The sequence below is a fragment of the Trachurus trachurus genome (genome assembly GCF_905171665.1).
Source record: "Trachurus trachurus genome assembly, chromosome: 4".
NCBI classification, from domain to species: domain Eukaryota; kingdom Metazoa; phylum Chordata; class Actinopteri; order Carangiformes; family Carangidae; genus Trachurus; species Trachurus trachurus.
This window is the reverse complement of record NC_139898.1, coordinates 7511538-7532513: the sequence shown is the minus strand read 5'-3', so window position 1 is coordinate 7532513 and position 20976 is coordinate 7511538. Positions and strand designations below refer to the sequence as shown.

Below are 20976 nucleotides of genomic sequence, written 5' to 3'. Positions count from 1 at the left end.
ATTATAATCCTATTCAGGTTTTTAAATGCAGTTGCTCTGTTCCCAGCATTAGTTCTCACACTACATTACAACTATGTAGCATTATACATTTATAACGCTGGATATTTCTACACATGAAAAATTCAGTTGACATGCACACAGTGTAAGCGTTAATGCCAGACACTGTTACATTAAACAGAAATTGGGAAGAAGTAAAAACAGCTTCTCTATGCAACTAAGGCAGTAAAAAGATACCATGATGTGAAAACAGTGTTGAACATACACATACTATACACGCAATAGGTAAAGAAGCAAAAGTCACAAGGCGCGCCAACAAGTTCTTTGGAACAACCTCATAATTTCTGCAAGGCTACAGAGCCACTGACCGAGGGATCAAATTACTAGACAAGCTAGCTGCTCACATTCTATAACCATGAGGCTGTGGACAGTGCAGGGAACGACTAAGGACTCGGTTGCGGAAATGTATATGTAAAGGAAATGGATCTTTTGTCCAAGCAGACAGGTGTCATTTTTTGTGTGGTTATGTATAAACCTGGATAAACATGGCTTCTTGTTTCCATGACATCATCATCACTGCATATATTCAAAGGCTCTCACAGTCATGGTGTGTAGATGGTAATCTAGGGGTTGGAGGGGGGGCTGAACATCAACACCCCCTCCTTACCTTTCCCCTATTTTACCCTATTTTTTCAGCACTACAGAGCACCTTCATCCCTAGCACAGCACAATTTCATGCCAAGTAGCTTGGAACGTTAACTATTAACTCTGAGGCTACAATTAAAAGCATTTCATCAGATAGTGCTTCCTAACAGATTAAGTGCAGGCATACCACTGTTGACTATGACAGCTGGAAATAGCTTGGGTGTTTGTGCTAAATTTGCAGAGCACACAGAGACCTGCTTCAGGTATGGTATCCCATCATTTACCAGAGTATAATCATGCTGCATGGGCCTGCCTGAGTTCTGAGTTTGACAGGAAATATGTGGCTAATTTTAAATGACCATTGCCTCATCTTGGAGCCAACATTTACTGCTCATCTCCAAATGTCACTTCCACACAAACAACGCAAACAGTATTTCCCATTATTATTTTATAATGAATGTGAAAGTGCTTTTCCTATTTCTGTTTAATGCTACGTTCCATGTGACGTTCTGTAGGACTATTAGGGGGTTTTAGTATCGTGGTTGACATTTTAGATATGTATAAGAGCTCTTAATATGTAACTGGTAAACATTATGACAAAGTTTCAGTATTTGATTAATACGGTTAAGTCATGACAAAGCACCAGGCATGCATCAATTCACCAGCTTTTTTTTAACACTATGTGGTATAGTGGTAAATGGTACCTGGATGATAGGTACTGTGAGCCTTTCATTTATTAGCAGTGGGGAAAAGCCCAATAAATAGCAAATGTTACGATATTACAGTGAACAGCTGACATCTTCTTACCGACGAAACCCTGACAAATTCCTGCTCTCACACACTACAGCATGTGTACTAATTGAGATCCAGTTGAACCTTTTCAAATGAAGTGTATGTAGAAATTAACAAGCAATAAAATCTGTGAGGACCGTTTACGTGATGTCCTTGTTCTACCATTCTGGTACCATTCTGGTGCTTCCATATTTCCATCCTTCTGAGGCTGTAGTCATGTTTTAAAATAAAGTGGTATTCATACGAACCAAAACACTGAAATAAGTCAAAATTAAACTCCAAATTAATGGGCTTTTGTTTTGAAATTACATTCTACATTAACCCTGAACTGGCAACTTTTATTTAGTGTGATGTACTTTGTCTCCCTCAAGTGGTCTAAAACATGCATACACACATCATGATTTACAGGGCTGTGAGAATTTGAAGAATGACATAGGGAACCTTTTTTAAACTAGTCATAATATATAGTCATGGAGTCGCAGTGCAATCAAGAACATAAATGAGGGCTGCATTCCATTTAGGTGAGTCAGCTCCAGGCCTGTGGCAGTGTACACGTTGGCCCACTGCTGGGCCCCTTCTTTACTATGAAGCACCAGTGTATTTCTGTGATTATTTGACAAGTAAAACATTCTGCTGTGAAGGACAAAAGGTACAAAATTGTTTCCTTTATTTCATTTTGTGGCCTTTCTGCTATGATGTGAATTACATGTCAGGGATTATGGTCACATTAAATGGAAATTAGCCAACAATCTCTCCTACTCATACAGCCAGTAGAGAACACTCATTCAGGAGTGAGACCAAATCTTCAATAGGCCTAAATTAATATAGTTTTTGAAGTCATTATTCTGCACAATTCAATACATAAGAGATTGAATCAATCAGCCCATCAGAAAAGTTTCCTTTATGTCAAACCAGTCTAACTGGTTACAGTGAGGATGCCTGCAGGCAGTTGCAAAGCACTCTCCCAAATCATCATGAATTTTAGACAAATTGTTTTCCTTAAATTCTTGAATCACTGTCCACACCTTCAAAATCATTCCATGGTTGGGCCATGATACTAATGGCCCTTTTCCACTAGCGCGGTTCAACACGGCACGACAGAGCATGGCACTACTCGGTTCTTTTCCTTTTCCACTAGCCCCTAGTACCTGGTACTTTTCTGGTAACGCCTCAGCCCGAGTTCCAAGCGAGCCGAGGCGATACTAAAACATGACGTCAGCCAACTGCCTTCCACTGATTGGCCAGAGCATCGTCACTAGAGGAGTCACAAGCACGGCGTCCGACACGAGAATCAAACCTACTCATTTTAAAAACACACCAATAACAGTGCCCACTGGTCTGTACTGAGATTGTTGTTATTCTGAGTTAAATGACTGATGTGTGGAAAACCACGCAGACAAGTGAGTTTGAAGCTGACAAGAGGATCGAAAAAGACAGCGAGACGACGTGGCCATGGCCGTAGCCGCCATGATATGACGCCCCGTCCATAACTCAGTTGTAATTGAAAAACACCTAAATCGAGTCAAGCCGGGCCGTGACTGTGTAGTGGAAAAGCTCCAAAATGTTATTGCCCTCATGGGACTCAACAAAACAAAGCCATCGTTCATGTTACTCATTTGCAATTTCCCAATTCTAATCACAAACACACAGTGCTAATTGTATAGTTTTTTTTTCTTATACCAATATAAACAGTACTGTTTATATTAGTATAAGGAAAAAAACACATAAAACCATTTTATACAAACTAGGGATGTCACGATTATAGATTTTCTTAGTCCGATTATTGTCAGAGAAATAATCACGGTGTTACGATTATCACGATTACTATGCATCAATAAATTTCACAACACTATGAATGTGTAAAATAAAATATAGTCAAAATATAATTACATTACTAATCTCTTAATATAGGACCAGTTATTAATCCACTGGGGGAAGTGTTTGAAATATTTAAGTCATTAATTGTCATCTATACCAAATGTTTAAGTTACTTTTAATCATTTTTTACACATTACAAATGACACGCTAACATTTAAATTCCTACTAATTCAGCGTTACTTTAGATAAATGGACCAGTATTGGTGCATTTTCCTTTACTTTGGTGCACATCTGCTGATATGGTTCCAATATCATCTTTTTCAGAAACTGACGATATTTAGGAATCTTTACGATCAATTAATTGTGGCGTTTAATACCACGATTAATTGTGAAAACAAGTAATTGTGACATCCCTAATACAAAAAGAAAATGATAAAAGCGCCAATGCATCAAACTGCAACTGTGAGTTTTGTTACTATAAGCACTGGTGGCTCCCATTTGATCAAAATGACTGTGTAGGTCATGAAAGTGAAGCAGCATTCACAATGACAGGGTCTTCAAACATCAATGGATTCAGTTGATTGCGTAATATATACTTTTATGAAACTTCAGTGGTAATATTAGGGAAAAGGTGTTCATAGTCTACCATTGTTTAGTAGTGGATGTCCTTTGGCCACACAAGTTATTGAGACACTGACATGTTTTGTTGTGGTACCCCCGCCACTGCTGTTAGCTTTTCTTATTTGAGATGAAGAAATGACCATTCCTTAATTCAACTTTTTATGTCCTACTTTCATGATATAATAGGCTATCACTGTAGCAACATGAACATTTTACATTTCCCATACATTTCAGCTTAAAGTCAAATATCCCTAACTTTCTGCAAGTGGTAGGCTACATGTAAAAGGACAGCACATATGATATCTGATAGCATATGATATCACATATCAACTGGTAGATAATAACAGTGGAGCCACATCAGGAGAAAAAGTCTATGCTCACCTGTTGTCTTCACTGTGCAGCTGTCTGCTGAGTCTTGAGTAGCACGCCGAGGAAGTCCAATGTATTCTCTGAACAGGTAGGGAATTAAGGCAACAAGGTGTTTGTAACATTAGTTCATGATATAAACAACCAACCACAACAAGACAGCACTCTCTAGTTCATGTTGCTCTCTAAGTTAGTAAGCTGCCTGTGGGCTAAGTTAGCTAAAACCTCGCTAGCTTACCTGATTCACCTGGTTCACCCACGCAATAGTAAGGACAAACACTTTACAAAGTTTGTGGACGTTTAGTTCAGCAGAGGCGTCTTGAGTTTGGGGAACATACATTCAACGTAACATAAGTTAATAAGTTTAAAAAAGTATCTTGATCTGTCAACTGAAAACTTCACCACAAGCCTATAAACACAGGTGGCTCTGATTAAACGCGGTAATTTGGAGCCACGCCCTTAATGACGTCACACGTTGACCTACGTGGACTGATTACAACAACATATCTCCTTGTTATTCTTTCGATTTTAAATCTTAATCTTAATTTAATATAAATACTAAGAAGGCCAATTATATTATTAAAGAACATTTACAACATAATCATAATATTTGGAAAATCCTCTTTTACAGCCAGTTTATCAAGGCTTAGCCTACATTAAAATACTATTAAAGGGATAGTTCACCCAAAATTCAAATTTCACTCATTATCTACTCACCCTCATGTCAACTAAGAGCTGTGAGAATTTTCAGAGTCCTCCGTTCCTTCTCTGAGTTACGGGGGGGTCTGCGCAGCAGTATTTGTCCATATAATGGTTGTGAATGGACACCAGAGCTCTTCGTCCAAAAAGACACACCAAAAAACATCCAAATACCTCCATACTGCTCGTCTGTAATGTCCCTCTTGTATTGAAGCCCCGACATGAGAAATTGTTCCGCCGGTCAGTGCAAATCACGTGAGATTTGCACTTACACAGGCAGAGCAGTGAACTGAGACACTGGGAGCTTCCGCTACAAACAAGCTTAAAATATAGACTTATTTAATTTTTTTCGGAACAATTTCTCATGTCGGGGCTTCAATACAAGAGGGACATTACAGACGAGCAGTATGGAGGTATTTGGATGTTTTTTGGTGTGTCTTTTTGGACGAAGAGCTCTGGTGTCCATTCACAACCATTATATGGACAAATACTGCTGCGCAGACCCCCCCCGTAACTCAGAGAAGGAACGGAGGACTCTGAAAATTCTCACAGCTCTTAGTTGACATGAGGGTGAGTAGATAATGAGTGAAATTTGAATTTTGGGTGAACTATCCCTTTAAAGCAGAAGTGAGTGATATATTTGTGTTAATATAAGTCTTAAATAGTTATATCTTCCGACAGCAATCACTTACATAGAGTGTTTGGACTGAAACACGGGTCTCTCAGTCCCTCTGCTCTGCTCTGAGCCGAAGAGAAAACATTTATCGTATCCTACAGTTTTTATCCAATGAGGAGAGAGAACGGCATGCAGGGCTGTGTGTGCAGCCAAGGAACGCCGTGAATGTGGTGACGTAGCGACGAGGACTGTTATGGTGCGTTCAAGGAAACTCGTATTTTTCCGACCGTGAAGTGGTACCAGTTCGATCTGGTACGAGTTCACCGGTCGGAAGTTACGAGTGGCCGTTATAGTGACTTTCACCGGTAAAACAGGTCGGAAAAACACGAGTGGGTTGCCTGGAACGCTACAAAGTCGTAAATTGTGACTTGAAGCTGTAATTTACGATTGCAAAAGCCTGCCTGGAACGCAGCATTAGCGAAAACGACCGGATCACTCACTTCTGCTTTAAGTAATATTGTCCTGCTAGTATCATTTTACTATTCTTAGTTAACTAAGCTATAAGTTAATGACCTACATGAGGCACTACATTTACTGTGACATTGATTCTACTACTGTAGTCATGCAAGCATCAAGTGCAAGCACAAGAGCCACATGTAAAATCATGTAGCATCTAATGCATTTCAGCATTGGATTTCACTTTTTTGGCATTGGTATGGATCAATACACACTTACACTTGTGAAACATAAGTGATTGAATTGAATGTGAAAACAACACACTGAGTCAGTTTCTTTGCACAACATGTATTTGTTTCTTTTGTGGTTTGTTTTCCAAAGACAAATGGAAAGTGTACAGTGCAACTGTTCAGACCCCTACTGTTTTCCCACATTTTGTTATGTTGGATTTTATTACGCTAAAATTGTTATAAATCATCATCAATTTACATTCTGTATCATACAGTATCCCACAATGAAAAAGTAGAAATATAGCCTATATATTTTTTTAAGTTTTTGCAAATCTAGCAAAGAAAAAGAGGAAAAATCTGAAAAATGCCCCTGTGTTTTTTGTGTGTCTAATCTTGAAACTCCTATGCAATGACTAACACAGGCTAAAACTAACAGTATTTACTAAGATGAAAATAATTGCACACCTGACACTGGGATGATTAATGTAAAAATTAATTTCTGTCATGTTGATCCTCTCTCTGAGAACAGCATACACTCCACATGTGGACACATGATTTACTGTTAATGGTTTTACTGTAACTATTTCAACTTTTTCTGGTTTGTGCACTATGTTGCAGTCAAATGCCATCCCTTCAGTTTGACCACAGGGCTGGTCCTGCTCCCTGAAATCATGCTGAAGTCTTCAGACACTGCACCTGATTAAATCTTACTCCAGTTCTTCAAGATCTTTCCTGCTGCATCCAGTGTACTATCTTGCTGTTGGGAGAAAAGCGATGGACAAAGGTTATGAAAATTCTGCTTTTTTTCTATAGAAAAGACAGAACTGCAGTTTTTGTACTTACCTTGATGAAGCAAAGGCGAATATATTTCTCAAACTGCTTCTTGGACTCATCTCCAACAAAGGCTGTGACAGGAATGGCTGCCAGTTTCTGTAGAAAATATGTGTATATTAACAACAGTAATGGGAACGAGAAACATGATGGTGTTACGCCCCGTTGCCGGGGAAAAGATAAAGTAAAAAGGTGGAAAAACTACACGAGCACGACACGTTAGCAGCCAGTGTGTATTCTCATCAGTCAGCCATACTGCTTCTTCGACAACACGGAAAACAGGCATCAACAATCGATCACTGTGCAGCACATTCGCCACAGACTTGATAAAGAAAATAAATACAATTTAAGTTCCAAAAATATAACTTATGCAAGTGAATTTTGATAAAAGGTAAGTAAAATGTTGTAAACAAAATGTGATATAAAATAAACTATTTTTATCTGTAAGTGCTGTTACTGTCTCTGTTGTCATCTTCTATACCTGCCAGGCAAAAGCAGTTGAACACCGAATAGATGATCAATCATCATTTTAACCTTTTTAACTCAAGACACATGAAAACAATGAATTATTCTTCTTCTTTAACTCACTCTTTGTAATAAATTGCTATTTTAACATATGAAAATCATGAACTATCTTATTAATCAGGTCTTTCCATTAATTATGAATTACTATTATTTTCTATGCTTATATCCTGTTTTAAACAACATTCAACATTATAATCATGACACAGTCCTTTTAACCACTATTATTATTCTTCTCAGCCATTAGCTCTTGTTTTAAACTTAGCTTTTTATCATGTTCAGTATTATACCCGATATTATAACCATAACAATGGCTGCTATGTGAGTGTGTATTGTAGGAAGCAAAACGGAGTGAACTCAATTAATTTACCTTTTCTTTAATCATCCACTTCACAAACTTGTAGTCATAGGCTTCGTCATCAACCATGTGTGAAAGGTCCTGATCTAAAATGAAAACAGAGAAGAGATGAATACTCTACAACTCTGCAACTAAAAACTGGTAAAATACCAGGATTTATCATGTTTTATGATTCAAATTATGTCAAGATATTCTTCATGTGAGAGCATATTCAAGAACAAACGTGTCTTTTTTTTTAAAATATCAAGCTAAACACTACAAACTGTTTAATCACAAGCCTCTTTTGCCAAAATAGATTTCTCGTTATTATTTGTGTGGTCCTGTAGTAAGCCTTCTCACAAAATGTAAGCTTAATGCATGTCCATCAACTGAAAAACTGATCTTACTTCATATTGCAAATTGATGTTCAGGTGCAAAAGACCTTTGAATTTCAACTTTGGAGACATTATTTCTTCCCTTGACATGTCCAAGCTTCCCTTGCACATTGAGTGGTAATCAACTGCTCAATTCCCTTCTGTGAGGAACATCACATCAACATGAAATGTGAAAACTGTTACTACAGTTAGAGTTACCAAGCTGTAGATGACAGCACTATTTCCAAGTGAGAGTAAATTAGTGTAAATGTGCAGTAACTCACTGAGAGATGTCACATCCACCAGCATGAAGTAGCCTCCCTCTGGGATGACAGGAGTCATACCGGCCTCCTGCAGGATGGCAGCCATGCGGTCCCTCTTGCCCTCAAGTTCCTCTGCCAGTGAGGAGAAGTAGCACTCGGGCTGACCCATCAGTTCATAGTTCAGAACTAAACCTTGTGCCACAGCCTCCTGTACATGATCAGACATACTTCAAAATCAAAGTGGTCCTTTTTTCTTTTTCTTTTTTTGCTTTCACACATTTGAAGGAGATTTGTGGACTTGCCTGTAAAGGAGTTGGACAGGTGTAGAGCGTATTCTGCATGACAGTCTGAAGATGCTTGATCAAGTGCTCAGGTCCTACAGACCAACCAAGCTAGAAGACACAAAAGTCAACGACATTGTGAGCAAAAAATCATTCTTGAGTCTTCAAAGTGTGTTTCAGATCCACAGATTCAAATCTCACCTTCCACCCAGTGACACTAAAGGTTTTCCCTGCACTGCCAATAGTAATTGTTCTGTCCCACATTCCAGGCAGAGTGGCTACAGAGAAAGGAGGACAAACAATTACACTCATGGAAGTCAAGATTCAGTGTTTTGAATGGAGGTATTCAGGTTAATACGAAGAAAATACTTTTAATGTAGGTGAGAAGTATAGGTCTTGAATGAAATAATCTTATATTACAGGGAGTCAGAGATGGTAAGGTTGGTGTTGAACATAGGTGAATGCACATCACTGGGCTCCGGGCCATGTTTATTTTGGAAGAACGCAGAGTTCACTGAACAATCTCTGCGATTACATATTTAAAACACAAGAAAATGATTGCTTTAAAGTATGATAAGGGGGAATTAGCAAATAGTTTGAGTTGTTACACCATCTGTGCACACAGCTGAATTGATTTAGGTAGCGCTGTCTGTTCTGTAACACACAGGAGTGAAAAATGCAGCTGAAACACTTCCTGTTGTAGTCACACCATAAATACCTCTGCAAGAAGTCACCAAGCTTGTACCGCCTTTTTCACCAAGGATATAGGAGTATCTAAAGCATTTGTCGCAGTGTGTTTAAGAGGATGCCATTTCTCTGGGTATCTCTAAAGAATGGAGGAGTTTCTATCCTATAGCAAACAGATTGCCTCTAATTAATTTCTTTCTAAAAAAATAGCAGTCTGTTGCGCTGAAAACAAACCAATTTTGATATGTTGGTGGCCCCTGTAGATGAGCCACTCATAAACCTCGTCACTGAAGCACAGGGTGTCGTGTTTGATACAGAGGTCAGCGATCATTTGCAGCTCATCTCTGGTGAAAACCTGCAGGAAGAGAAAACATACCAACACCACTTGACTTTTCTGCGATGTCATCATTTCTCAGCCATAACGAGGGACGACTGTGATGTACACTTACCTTCCCTATAGGATTGTTGGGAGTGTTGATGATTATGGCCTTTGTCTTTGAGTTGAATTTACTAGAAAGCTCGTCGGGGTCGAGAAACCAATCAGCACTTGTGACGGTCTTCTTTCCAGATTTCTAAAATTGTGAAGATATTTAATGTCATGATCAAAAGCTTATTCAGGCCTGAGTGGTTAGTAAAGTAAAAGCTGTACAGTGGCTTTGTGTTCACTCACAAGGCGTAATGGTATCAATACAGGCTTGGCTCCCGCCATTCGTACCATAGGTACATAGCAATCAAAGAAAGGTTCTATAATGATGACCTGGAGGGAGAAATATCACACTGTAAATGCCATGTATATAATGACAGTATGAATGTAAACATCCTTGTGTGTGGGTGTGTGTGTGTGTGTACCTCATCTCCCTCTTCCACCAGTGCTTGCATGGTGCTGAATAAGGAACCATAACCTCCGACTGTGACCAGGATTTCTTTGAAAGGGTCAATCTGTCGTCCATAGACCTTCCCATAAACCTGAGAAAGGGCCTTCACCAGAGATGGATGACCCTATTAAATGAACAGAAGATGTCAATTAAAAAAAAGACATTGAATACTGAAAAAAGGTGGAGTTCACATACAGAAAATATGAGACTGAATACTCAATCGACAGGTTATTTTTAATTCTATATGGCTGCTCCTTTCCAAAACTTACAAACTACAGACTGAATGATAAGAGTTTGAGCTAGTTGTAGAGAACAATACAAGAAAGTGATTATTAGATACAAGATGACAGCGTTTGCGTTGGTAAAATACTCTGGTGGTCTGTACTATTAGCTCTTTGTAGTAGTCTATAGTCCACTATTAAAGTTGATCAGTCTTACAAAGCCTCTGGTGTACTGGTTCATCCTGTCCACCGATGCTGCCTTTGCTAATGCTTCTGTGACATAAGAGGGGGGAGGGATGTCTGGATAGCCTTGGCCCAGGTTGACAATGGATGGGTCTGCTGCCACTGATGTAAACGCCACCCTGAATGGACAGAACAGAACGCACAAAACGACGTTCATGGCAACAAGCAAATCAAAGACAAAATATTTTCAAAGCTAATCCACATAGACTTTTATCTGACTGTAGTAATTACTATTATTATTAGGGCCCGAGCGGCGACTGCTGTCGCCCAGCGAAAGCCCTATTGTTTCTGCTATGTTTATTATTAGGGCCCGAGCGGCGACTGCAAGTCGCCCAGCGAAAGCCCTATTGAAATCGCGCTGTTTATTATTAGGCCCGAGCGGCGAGTAGCACTCGCCCGGCGAAGGCCTATTGAAATCGCGCTGTTTATTATTCTTATTATTCCGTCACCTAAATGCCCCAATTTGGCCCCTTTCCCGACTTCGAAAATGCGTGAACTTTTGCCCGGACGTCCGGCCTGATCCGAAATTCGATATATGTGGTGGTCGCACATGTCCGACGCGACATGGCGAAATAGCGCCCCCTACAAATTTTTAAAAGTCCCATAGACAATTTCACTTACTTTGGCGTAGACCAACAAAATTCGGTACACATATATATTATACCCAGATAGGCAAAAAAGCCTCTTGACCTCATGACCTCAACCCAACAGGAAGTCGGCCATTTTGGTTTGGATTTTTCCCGCCTAAAATGAACTCCTCCCAGAGCGTTCGCCCGATCAAGTTGAAATTAGGTACACCACATCTCCAGACCTAGCTGAGCTTATCTTGTGCTCCGTGAGTCCGTAGGTCAAAGGGCGTGGCTTCCAGCGCTCAATTAACTTTGGCGTGCTCGCCATGTAATACGATTGGCTCTCACGCCCACATACTTCATCCAATCAACTTCAAACTTGCTGGACATGATGATGGCTTCGCCCTGAACGTCCCGATATATTAACTTCCCACGTAACTCATAGCGCCCCCCGGTGGTAACAGGAAGTGGACTAAAATTCATTAAAAATACATAGTTGACCCCATCAACTTCATTCCACTTCTAAAACATGCAGAACCAGTTGGTGAAGCTACATTATGAACACTGTGAAGCTACGAGTAATGGCGTCCCTGTGGGGGCGTGGCTACCATCAATTCCTCGCCATGAAAATACGTTTGGCTTTTTGATGGCTTTAATGAACTCGTATCATCATGAAATTTGATTCACAGGTCCAGGGTGGAGACCTCTTCCATCTGATAGGGGTGTCGCTCATGTGGCCCCCTAGTGGAAACCGGAAGTGCCATTTTTTGCATCAACATTGTCCGATTTCCACGAAACTTCACATGTGTGATGAGGGGCTGACCCTGAACACACCTGCACGCATCCCATTACTGCCCCCTAGTGGACGGACCTTTAACTGCTCATAACTCCCTCATGCTTTGTCCGATTTCCACGAAACTTCACATGTGTGATGAGGGGCTGACCCTGAACACACCTGCACGCATCCCATTACTGCCCCCTGGTGGACGAACCTTTAACTGCTCATAACTCCCTCATGCTTTGTCCGATTCACTCCAAACTTCACACGAGTGATGAGGGGCGGCCCCTGAACGCACCAGACCACACGCGGTGACTGCCCCCTGGTGGACGAACGAAACATTGCGTTTTTGGCCTCCTTCCAGGTTTTTTCTCCATTTCTGCTCCGCGCCACGGCCCCGGCGTGCCTCAGGCCCCGCGGCGGCATGGGCAGCGAGGGCCGCCATCGCCGCTTGCGGCTTTAATTAGGCCCGAGCGGCGAGTAGCACTCGCCGGAGGGACTATTGAAATCGCGCTGTTTATTATTATTATTATTATTATTATTATTATTCTTCTCCGCCTTCAAACCCCAATTTGGCCCCTTTCCCCAACTCGAAAATGCGTGAACTTTTTGCCGGACGTCCGGCTTCTTCCGAAATTCGATATTTTGTGCTGCTCGCGCATGTCCGACGCGAAATGGCGAAATAGCGCCCCCTACAAAGTTCAAAAAAGCCCATAGGGAATTCGGGTCACTTTGGCGTAGACGGACGAAATTCGGTACACATATGTACCATACCCAGATATACAAAAAAGCCTCTTAATGTCATGGTGAAATGTCAACAGGAAGTCGGCCATTTTGAATTGGTCGTTTTTGGCGCCAAATTAACTCGTCCAAAACGATTCGCCCGACACGCTCCAAATTTGATAGACAACATCGTCAGACCTAGCTGAGCTTATAATGTGCTCCGCAGGTCTGTAGCTCAAAGGGGTTGGCCTCTGGCGTGCCCCGAAGTTTGGCGACTGTTTCGGTGCTCGCCATGTAAATACGATTGGCTCTCATGCCCACATACTTGATCGTAGACGCTTCAAACTTGGTGCAAAAATCTATGGCGAGACCCTGAACGATCCGACATATTATTTGCCTACGTCGCTCATAGCGCCCCCCGGTGGTAACAGGAAGTGAACTAAAATTCATTAAAAATACATAGTTGACCCCATCAACTTCATTCCACTTCTAAAACATGCAGAACCAGTTGGTGAAGCTACATTATGAAGACTGTGAAGCTACGAGTAATGGCGTCCCTGTGGGGGCGTGGCTACCATCAATTCCTCGCCATGAAAATACGTTTGGCTTTTTGATGGCTTTAATGAACTCGTATCATCATGAAAATTGATAGACAGGTCCAGGGTGGAGACCTCTTCCATCTGATAGGGGTGTCGCTCATGTGGCCCCCTAGTGGAAACCGGAAGTGCCATTTTTTGCATCAACATTGTCCGATTTCCACGAAACTTCACATGTGTGATGAGGGGCTGACCCTGAACACACCTGCACGCATCCCATTACTGCCCCCTAGTGGACGGACCTTTAACTGCTCATAACTCCCTCATGCTTTGTCCGATTTCCACGAAACTTCACATGTGTGATGAGGGGCTGACCCTGAACACACCTGCACGCATCCCATTACTGCCCCCTAGTGGACGAACCTTTAACTGCTCATAACTCCCTCATGCTTTGTCCGATTCACTCCAAACTTCACACGAGTGATGAGGGGCCGCCCCTGAACGCACCAGACCACATGCGGTGACTGCCCCCTGGTGGGTGAACGAAACATTGCGTTTTTGGCCTCCTTCCGGGTTTTTTCTCCGTTTCTGCTCCGCGCCACGGCCCCGGCGTGCCTCAGGCCCCGCGGCGGCATGGGCGAGCGAGGGCCGTCCATCGCCGCTTGCGGCTTTAATTATTATTATTATTATTCTGACCCTCTTTGAACGCCATTTTGACCCCTTTCCCAAAGGCGAAAATGCGTATACTTTTGCACGGACGTCCGGCCTCATCCGAATAGCGATATTTTTGGGTGGTCGCACATGGTCGACGCATAATGGCGGAATAGCGCCCCCTACAAAGTCCAAAAATGCCCATAGGGAATTTTGCAAAGTTTGTCCCACACATACAAAATTTGGTACACATATGTATTATACCCAGATATGCAAAAAAGCCTCTTGACCTCATGACCTCAACCCAACAGGAAGTCGGCCATTTTGGTGTAGATTTTTCCCGCCTAAAATTAACTCCTCCTAGGGGTTACGCCCGATCGGCTCCAAATTGGGTAGAGAACATCGTCAGACCTAGCTGAGCTTATCTTGTGCTCCGCAGGTCTGTAGCTCAAAGGGGTTGGCCTCTGGCGTGCCCCCAAGTTTGGCGACTGTTTCGATGCTCGCCATGTAAATACGAACGGCTCTCATGCCCACATACTTGATCGTAGACGCTTCAACTTTGGTGCAAAAATCTATGGAGAGACCCTGAACGATCCGACATATTATTTGCCTACGTCGCTCATAGCGCCCCCCGGTGGTAACAGGAAGTGAACTAAAATTCATTAAAAATACATAGTTGACCAAATCGACTTCGTTCCACTTCTAATACATGCAGACCCGGATGGTGAAGCTACATCATCAACGCTTTGACCCTACGAGCAACCGCGTCCATGTGCCGCCGCGGCGAATGTGTATCTTCCCAATTTAAATTACGTTTGCCTTTCACGCGCACATACTTCGTCGTAGCCACTTGAAATTCAAAGGACATGACGTTGGCTCCGCCCTGAACGTTTTGATGTATCAACTTCCTGCCTGGCTCATAGCGCCCCCCGGTGGTAACAGGAAGTACGCAAAAATTCATTAAAAATACATAGTTGACCCCATCAACTTCATTCCACTTCTAAAACATGCAGAACCAGTTGGTGAAGCTACATTATGAACACTGTGAAGCTACGAGTAATGGCGTCCCTGTGGGGGCGTGGCTACCATCAATTCCTCGCCATGAAAATACGTTTGGCTTTTTGATGGCTTTAATGAACTCGTATCATCATGAAATTTGATACACAGGTCCAGGGTGGAGACCTCTTCCATCTGATAGGGGTGTCGCTCATGTGGCCCCCTAGTGGAAACCGGAAGTGCCATTTTTTGCATCAACTTTGTCCGATTTCCACGAAACTTCACATGTGTGATGAGGGGCTGACCCTGAACACACCTGCACGCATCCCATTACTGCCCCCTAGTGGACGGACCTTTAACTGCTCATAACTCCCTCAGGCTTTGTCCGATTTCCACGAAACTTCACATGTGTGATGAGGGGCTGACCCTGAACACACCTGCACGCATCTCATTACTGCCCCCTAGTGGACGAACCTTTAACTGCTCATAACTCCCTCATGCTTTGTCCGATTCACTCCAAACTTCACACGAGTGATGAGGGGCGGCCCCTGAACGCACCACACCACATGCGGTGACTGCCCCCTGGTGGACGAACGAAACATTGCGTTTTTGGCCTCCTTCCGGGTTTTTTCTCCATTTCTGCTGCGCGCCACGGCCCCGGCGTGCCTCAGGCCCCGCGGTGGCATGGGCGAGCGAGGGCCCGCCATCGCCGCTTGCGGCTTTAATTATTATTATATTCTCCCTAAAATCGCCTTTTTGGGGGCTTTAACATGCCCCAAAACGCGTAAATTTTGGCATGCACATCCGGCCTCGCGAAAATTTTGATATTTTGAAGTCGTTAGAAATGGGCGTGGCCAAATGCCTCTATAGCGCCCCCTAGAAATTTTAAAAAACCCCTCCCCATAGGGTTTTTTTTGGAGTTGGAACATGAAAATCGGTACACATGTGTAAGTTGCCAAGACGGACAAAAAAGCCTCTTAATGTCATGGTGAAATCACAACAGGAAGTCGGCCATTTTGATTTGAACTTTTGACCTGTTTGATCTAACTCGTCCTAGGGATTTTGTCCGATTGACTTCAAATTGGCTGGAGACCACCGAGATGCCACTCTGATCAAAAGTTGTGCTCCGCAGGTCTCTAGGTCAAAGGGCGTGGCTTCTGGGGCCTTGAGGATTTTGGCGACTTTTCGTTTGCTCGCCATTTCACCTTCGAACAGCTCTAACGCCCACATACTTTATCCGATCAACTTCAAACTTGCTGGACATGATGACGGCTCCGCCCTGAACGTCCCGATATATTAATTTCCTACGTCACTCATAGCGCCCCCCGGTGGTAACAGGAAGTGGCCAGGTTTTACCTTAACGTGTACTGATGCCACATAGTTGACCCCATCAACTTCATTCCACTTCTAAAACATGCAGACTAAGGTGGTGAAGCTACATTATGAACGCTGTGAAGCTACGAGTAATGGCGTCCGTGTGGTGACACGGCGACCATTCCTCGCCATGTAAATACGTTTGCCCTTTTGATGGCTTTAATGAACTCGTATCAACATGAAAATTGGTACACAGGTCCAGGGTCACGACCTCAACGTCTCCATATGCTCATAGGCGATCTCACTCATGTAGCCCCCTAGTGGAAACAGGAAGTGGCATATTTTACATCAACATTGTCCGATTTCCACGAAACTTCACATGTGTGATGAGGGGCTGACCCTGAACACACCTGCACGCATCCCATTACTGCCCCCTAGTGGACGAACCTTTAACTGCTCATAACTCCCTCATGCTTTGTCCGATTTCCACGAAACTTCACATGTGTGATGAGGGGCTGACCCTGAACACACCTGCACACATCCCATTACTGCCCCCTAGTGGACGAACCTTTAACTGCTCATAACTCCCTCATGCTTTGTCCGATTCACTCCAAACTTCACATGTGTGATGAGGGACTGACCCTGAACACACCTGCACGCATCCCATTACTGCCCCCTGGTGGATGAACCATCAACTCATCATAACTCCTTCATGCTTTTTCCGATTTGCTCGAAACTTCACGTGTGTGATGAAGGTCCGCCCCTGAGCTCATCTGCCTACATCTGGTTACCGCCCCCTGGTGGATGAACGAAATATTGCGTTTTTTTGCTCCTGCCAGGGTTTTTCTCCCTTCTCACCACAGCCCCCGCGTGCCTCAGGCCCCGCGGTGGCGCGGAGTCGCGAGGGCCCGATCATCGCCGCTTGCGGCTTTAATTATTATTGTTTTTTTAATATTATTGAACTATTTTACTGCACAACCTTCATCAAACTCTGTACAAAATAACTGAGCTTAGATTTAACCCAGAACAACCGGTTACCATTCCACTGGAAACCATACTTGATCATGTTCTTTAGAATTTAGAAATGGGATACTGATCGTGAGAGTCTACTCAGCTCCTCCTCTGTTGTGCCATACACACAGATTAAAGTTTTATCCTTTCACTTACCAGACATTTTTGTCCAGTCCTTCAATTCTTTTGGAGTGAGTGTGCCGGGATGTCATTGTATGCTGAAAAGAAAACCACACGTATTTTGACACCTCATTAAGTGCTCTATTGCATGATGTTAAACTGGTTTTGCAATATAACTACAACAGCTGCCAGGGGCCTGGAATGAGGGAGGGGTATAGATGTACAGCAAGAAGTTACACAATCATCAGGTACACAAGGCTACTGCTGTACATTAACATTTCATGACTTTGCTCAGTGGTTTAGTAATTGTGGTGGCTCTGTCACGTGTAAATTGAATCTATTATCCACAAGCTCTGCAACAACACTATGCTATAACTGCACTGATGTTAATAGATCACACTTTAAAGTTAGTCAATGCATGCTTTTCAAATGCGCCCCACCTGTCCACCCAAGCACAGAGAACTTTTTGACAGGGTGTAATCTGTGGAAAGTGCTCTCCATCAGGCTTACCTGTGAAGTACAAAACCTTCTCTTGCAGTTTATGTTCACTGGGTGACATGCAAACCTGGAGCAGTTCAGGACTTGCCGTGCAATGTTCATTCTGCATAAAGAGAAAGAGGAAAAGTACAGTGAAAATGGTTTTATCTCATCATGCTCTCCCTCGTGTTACCTTGTAGATTTTTGTGCATGCTTGTTTGTATCTGTAACACTGACACAAAGTTTGCACAATATGATTACATAAACAGAATGATGCAAATAACTCTTTACTCTGAGCAACTAAATCAATACATAGTAGAAGTAACCAAAATCTGGTACAAGATGAACTTTCAACATTCTCAGTTAATAATTTATGATAATTGATGTTTTCCTATTTTGCAATTTAACTTGAGAGTGGAAAGTTAAGTGCATATTAAGACATTAGTATTGTTAGTAAAAAAAAAAAAAAAAAAAAAGTAAAAATAGTCCTGCAAAACTACAACAGCAGGTGGCGACAGCTTGCAGTAACGGTCCAGCACACATTTCCTGCCACAGCTTCATCTTGTATCACATTTTTCCAGTCCCTGAGATTCATGTTATTGAGAGATAGGCTATTCCAGAAAGCAGGTTTATCAAACTCTGACTCTTATCCTGATCCCTATCCTATGAATAGATAAATACTATTTTTTGCGCATAAATCGAGCATGGGAATGAAGAATATAGCCTAAATCATACAGGAATATAAAAGTCACCATCAATAGAGCTCTGTTTAATTAATCCACCATGGCAACAGGTAAATAAAGACCAGAGCGACCAATCTAAGCAAGTGAAGATGGAAAAAATAATATGTGGCATTAACGCTGTCAGGGATTTGAAGGAACTGGAGCAAATGCAAAACCCACTTTGAAACTACACTCAGTCCAGATTTTTGATATACAAGCATGATCAGGATTTTAATCTTTCCACATCTGTAAATCAATGCGCTCTGATCTGCACTTCGATATTAATGTTTAAAATGTTGTCGCTCCACATAATAAGTTACTGTAGTGTGGTAACTGACTCAGAGTTAATGGGATTTCGGTATCTGAAGCGGAAAACATAGCTTCCCTCATCTCAGGGTTAGGACACTTTCCCTAAAACCGCTGTCTGTAAATATAAAGCGTGCTTTTAGAAAACCATGTGTGCACACATCGACTGAGGTTCGCTAACGGTAGCTAGCACCCACTAGCTAGCTGTAACGTTAACCGGTAGCAACACAGTTATGGCTGCTACAGTAAAACGGACAGTCCCTCCGTCCTTCGCTGTAAATCACACTGCTGACCGCCGCTTGCTTTAAGAAACACGTACCATGTAGTGACAGGAGTTAAGGCACCACGGCAACAGACCAGCTACTGTACTGCCACTTACTTGTTGTTAGTTAGGAGGCACTTGTATAAGCAGTGCCCCAGTGAGGTGCAGCGGTCAGGAAGAGAAGACGTCACGGGCTGGGAAAGAGATGCTGCGTTTACAATTGTCGGAAATTGGCAACGTTTGTCTGTGGGCAACAGAGCCTTTGATATGAAAGAATGGCTACAGTTTTCAGTGATAGCCAGGAATTATACTATTTAAAAACGTGGCAAAAGCATCCTCATAAACGGGGAAATGGCAATATCGGGAATAAATAGGCCATGTTCGTTAAATTGAACACATTTGAGCTTGTTTGAGTTGAAAAAATCATTTAGCACAATGTCAACAATGGTCACTCCACAAGAGCTGAGAAAAACGCGGTTTATAAATAGAGTATCTTTGGAAAAACTAGGAATGTATGCAATCCCACAAGAACGTCTTGTAATGTAAAACTACTAGGCCTAATTAATGAAGTCATGTTGGCTCGATTAGCCTAAAAAAAGTTTAGAAAAACTAGACATTTCTGAAACTCTACTTCAAAAAGCAACCTGTCTGAGCACTCTCTTTATTTTTGTCATATTCTAGTAAATACTTGAAGACTACTAATCCAGTCTGACCCAGACAAACATAGGCTACCCCACCCCCATTAATTCCAGCCAGGCAGCCCTGAATGCATTGTTGACATGAATGTGCCAAGTCAGGCTGACAGCATGAGATGAAATGAAACACATGTGCGGAAAGTGTCTTTCATACTGCTATCAAAGTATTTTCTGCAGCTTCCATGCTGATGATTTGGAAATGAGCTGACATTGTGTTTATAGAGGAACATGGGCTATTGAGGTGACAATTTGAAGAGAAAAGGGCTGTAGCAGACAGCAGAAACAGGAAGCTCCTGCATGCAGATTTACTGGAGAGATTTGCCTAAATGTTCTCTCTTGTCTGTGCCCATCCAGTTAGAACTTCATATTAGTCTATACAGGTTATATCTCAGTAGCCTATCGTATGGGCCTGAAAGTATGAAATTGTCTGGTAGTACTGTCAGTTGCATGCTATGCATCTTCTGACTGGGCTCTTGGTTGGGCCAAGTGTTGGGCCTGTATGACACCTAGTGGCCAACTCATTCTCTTAAAATGTATCATTTCTGTGTTAGGTTTAGCTTAGCCCTGCATCAGGAGGACCAGCTTTCTGTATAGTCTCAAATCCAGCTATTTATTTTGCATTGGACAGACCAATGACTTCTATCACAGGTGCAAAGCAAGCTTTTCAGTAGAAACACAGTAGGTTACATACTGTAAACTTCAGCTCACTAATAATATCCCAGTAGCTGCTGCCAGTGCTACAACTGCCATTTAAATAAGCTCATTACAAAAACAATACAGTTTTATTTTCTACTTGTTAACATTAATTAACAAAGCAAACTGGTGGATGTTGTTTTACTCAACTTTGTTACAAAATATTAAGAGGTAATCACGGACTGATTAAATCCCAATAGCCTCATTTACGATTAGCCTACCACTTCTTAAAGCCACTGTTTCTCAGTG

General features: G+C 42.2%; 1 protein-coding gene across 2 annotated transcripts; it reads right to left on the bottom strand.

Moving 5' to 3' along the window:
* Positions 1–6342: 6342 nt before the first annotated feature.
* LOC310985069 (kynurenine--oxoglutarate transaminase 3-like) lies at positions 6343–19539 on the bottom strand. Of its 2 annotated transcripts, none has more exons than XM_083970516.1 (14): positions 19457–19539; positions 18083–18173; positions 17609–17670; positions 10849–10993; positions 10385–10534; positions 10206–10292; positions 9985–10107; positions 9770–9890; positions 9050–9126; positions 8870–8959; positions 8589–8775; positions 7964–8037; positions 7084–7170; positions 6343–6997 (listed from the first exon to the last, which is right to left on the bottom strand). In XM_083970516.1, the coding sequence occupies exons 2-14, from the start codon at positions 18170–18172 to the stop codon at positions 6941–6943; spliced, it is 1350 nt and encodes a 449-aa protein (XP_083826642.1). In that variant the 5' UTR covers position 18173; positions 19457–19539; the 3' UTR covers positions 6343–6940. The 2 variants fall into 2 exon arrangements, with proteins under 2 accessions (XP_083826642.1, XP_083826641.1); XM_083970515.1 differs by having other exon boundaries at positions 19397–19489.
* Positions 19540–20976: the final 1437 nt, after the last annotated feature.

Excerpts from the sequence above, each read along its gene's own strand:
- LOC310985069 (XM_083970516.1), bottom strand. The coding sequence starts at position 18,172 with ATGAACATTGCACGGCAAGTCCTGAACTGCTCCAGGTTTGCATGTCAC. Across the intron at positions 10,293-10,384 it reads TGGTGGAAGAGGGAGATGAG|GTCATCATTATAGAACCTTT; the intron begins GTACACACACAC and ends TTCTCCCTCCAG. Across the intron at positions 8,960-9,049 it reads TTAGTGTCACTGGGTGGAAG|CTTGGTTGGTCTGTAGGACC; the intron begins GTGAGATTTGAA and ends TGTGTCTTCTAG.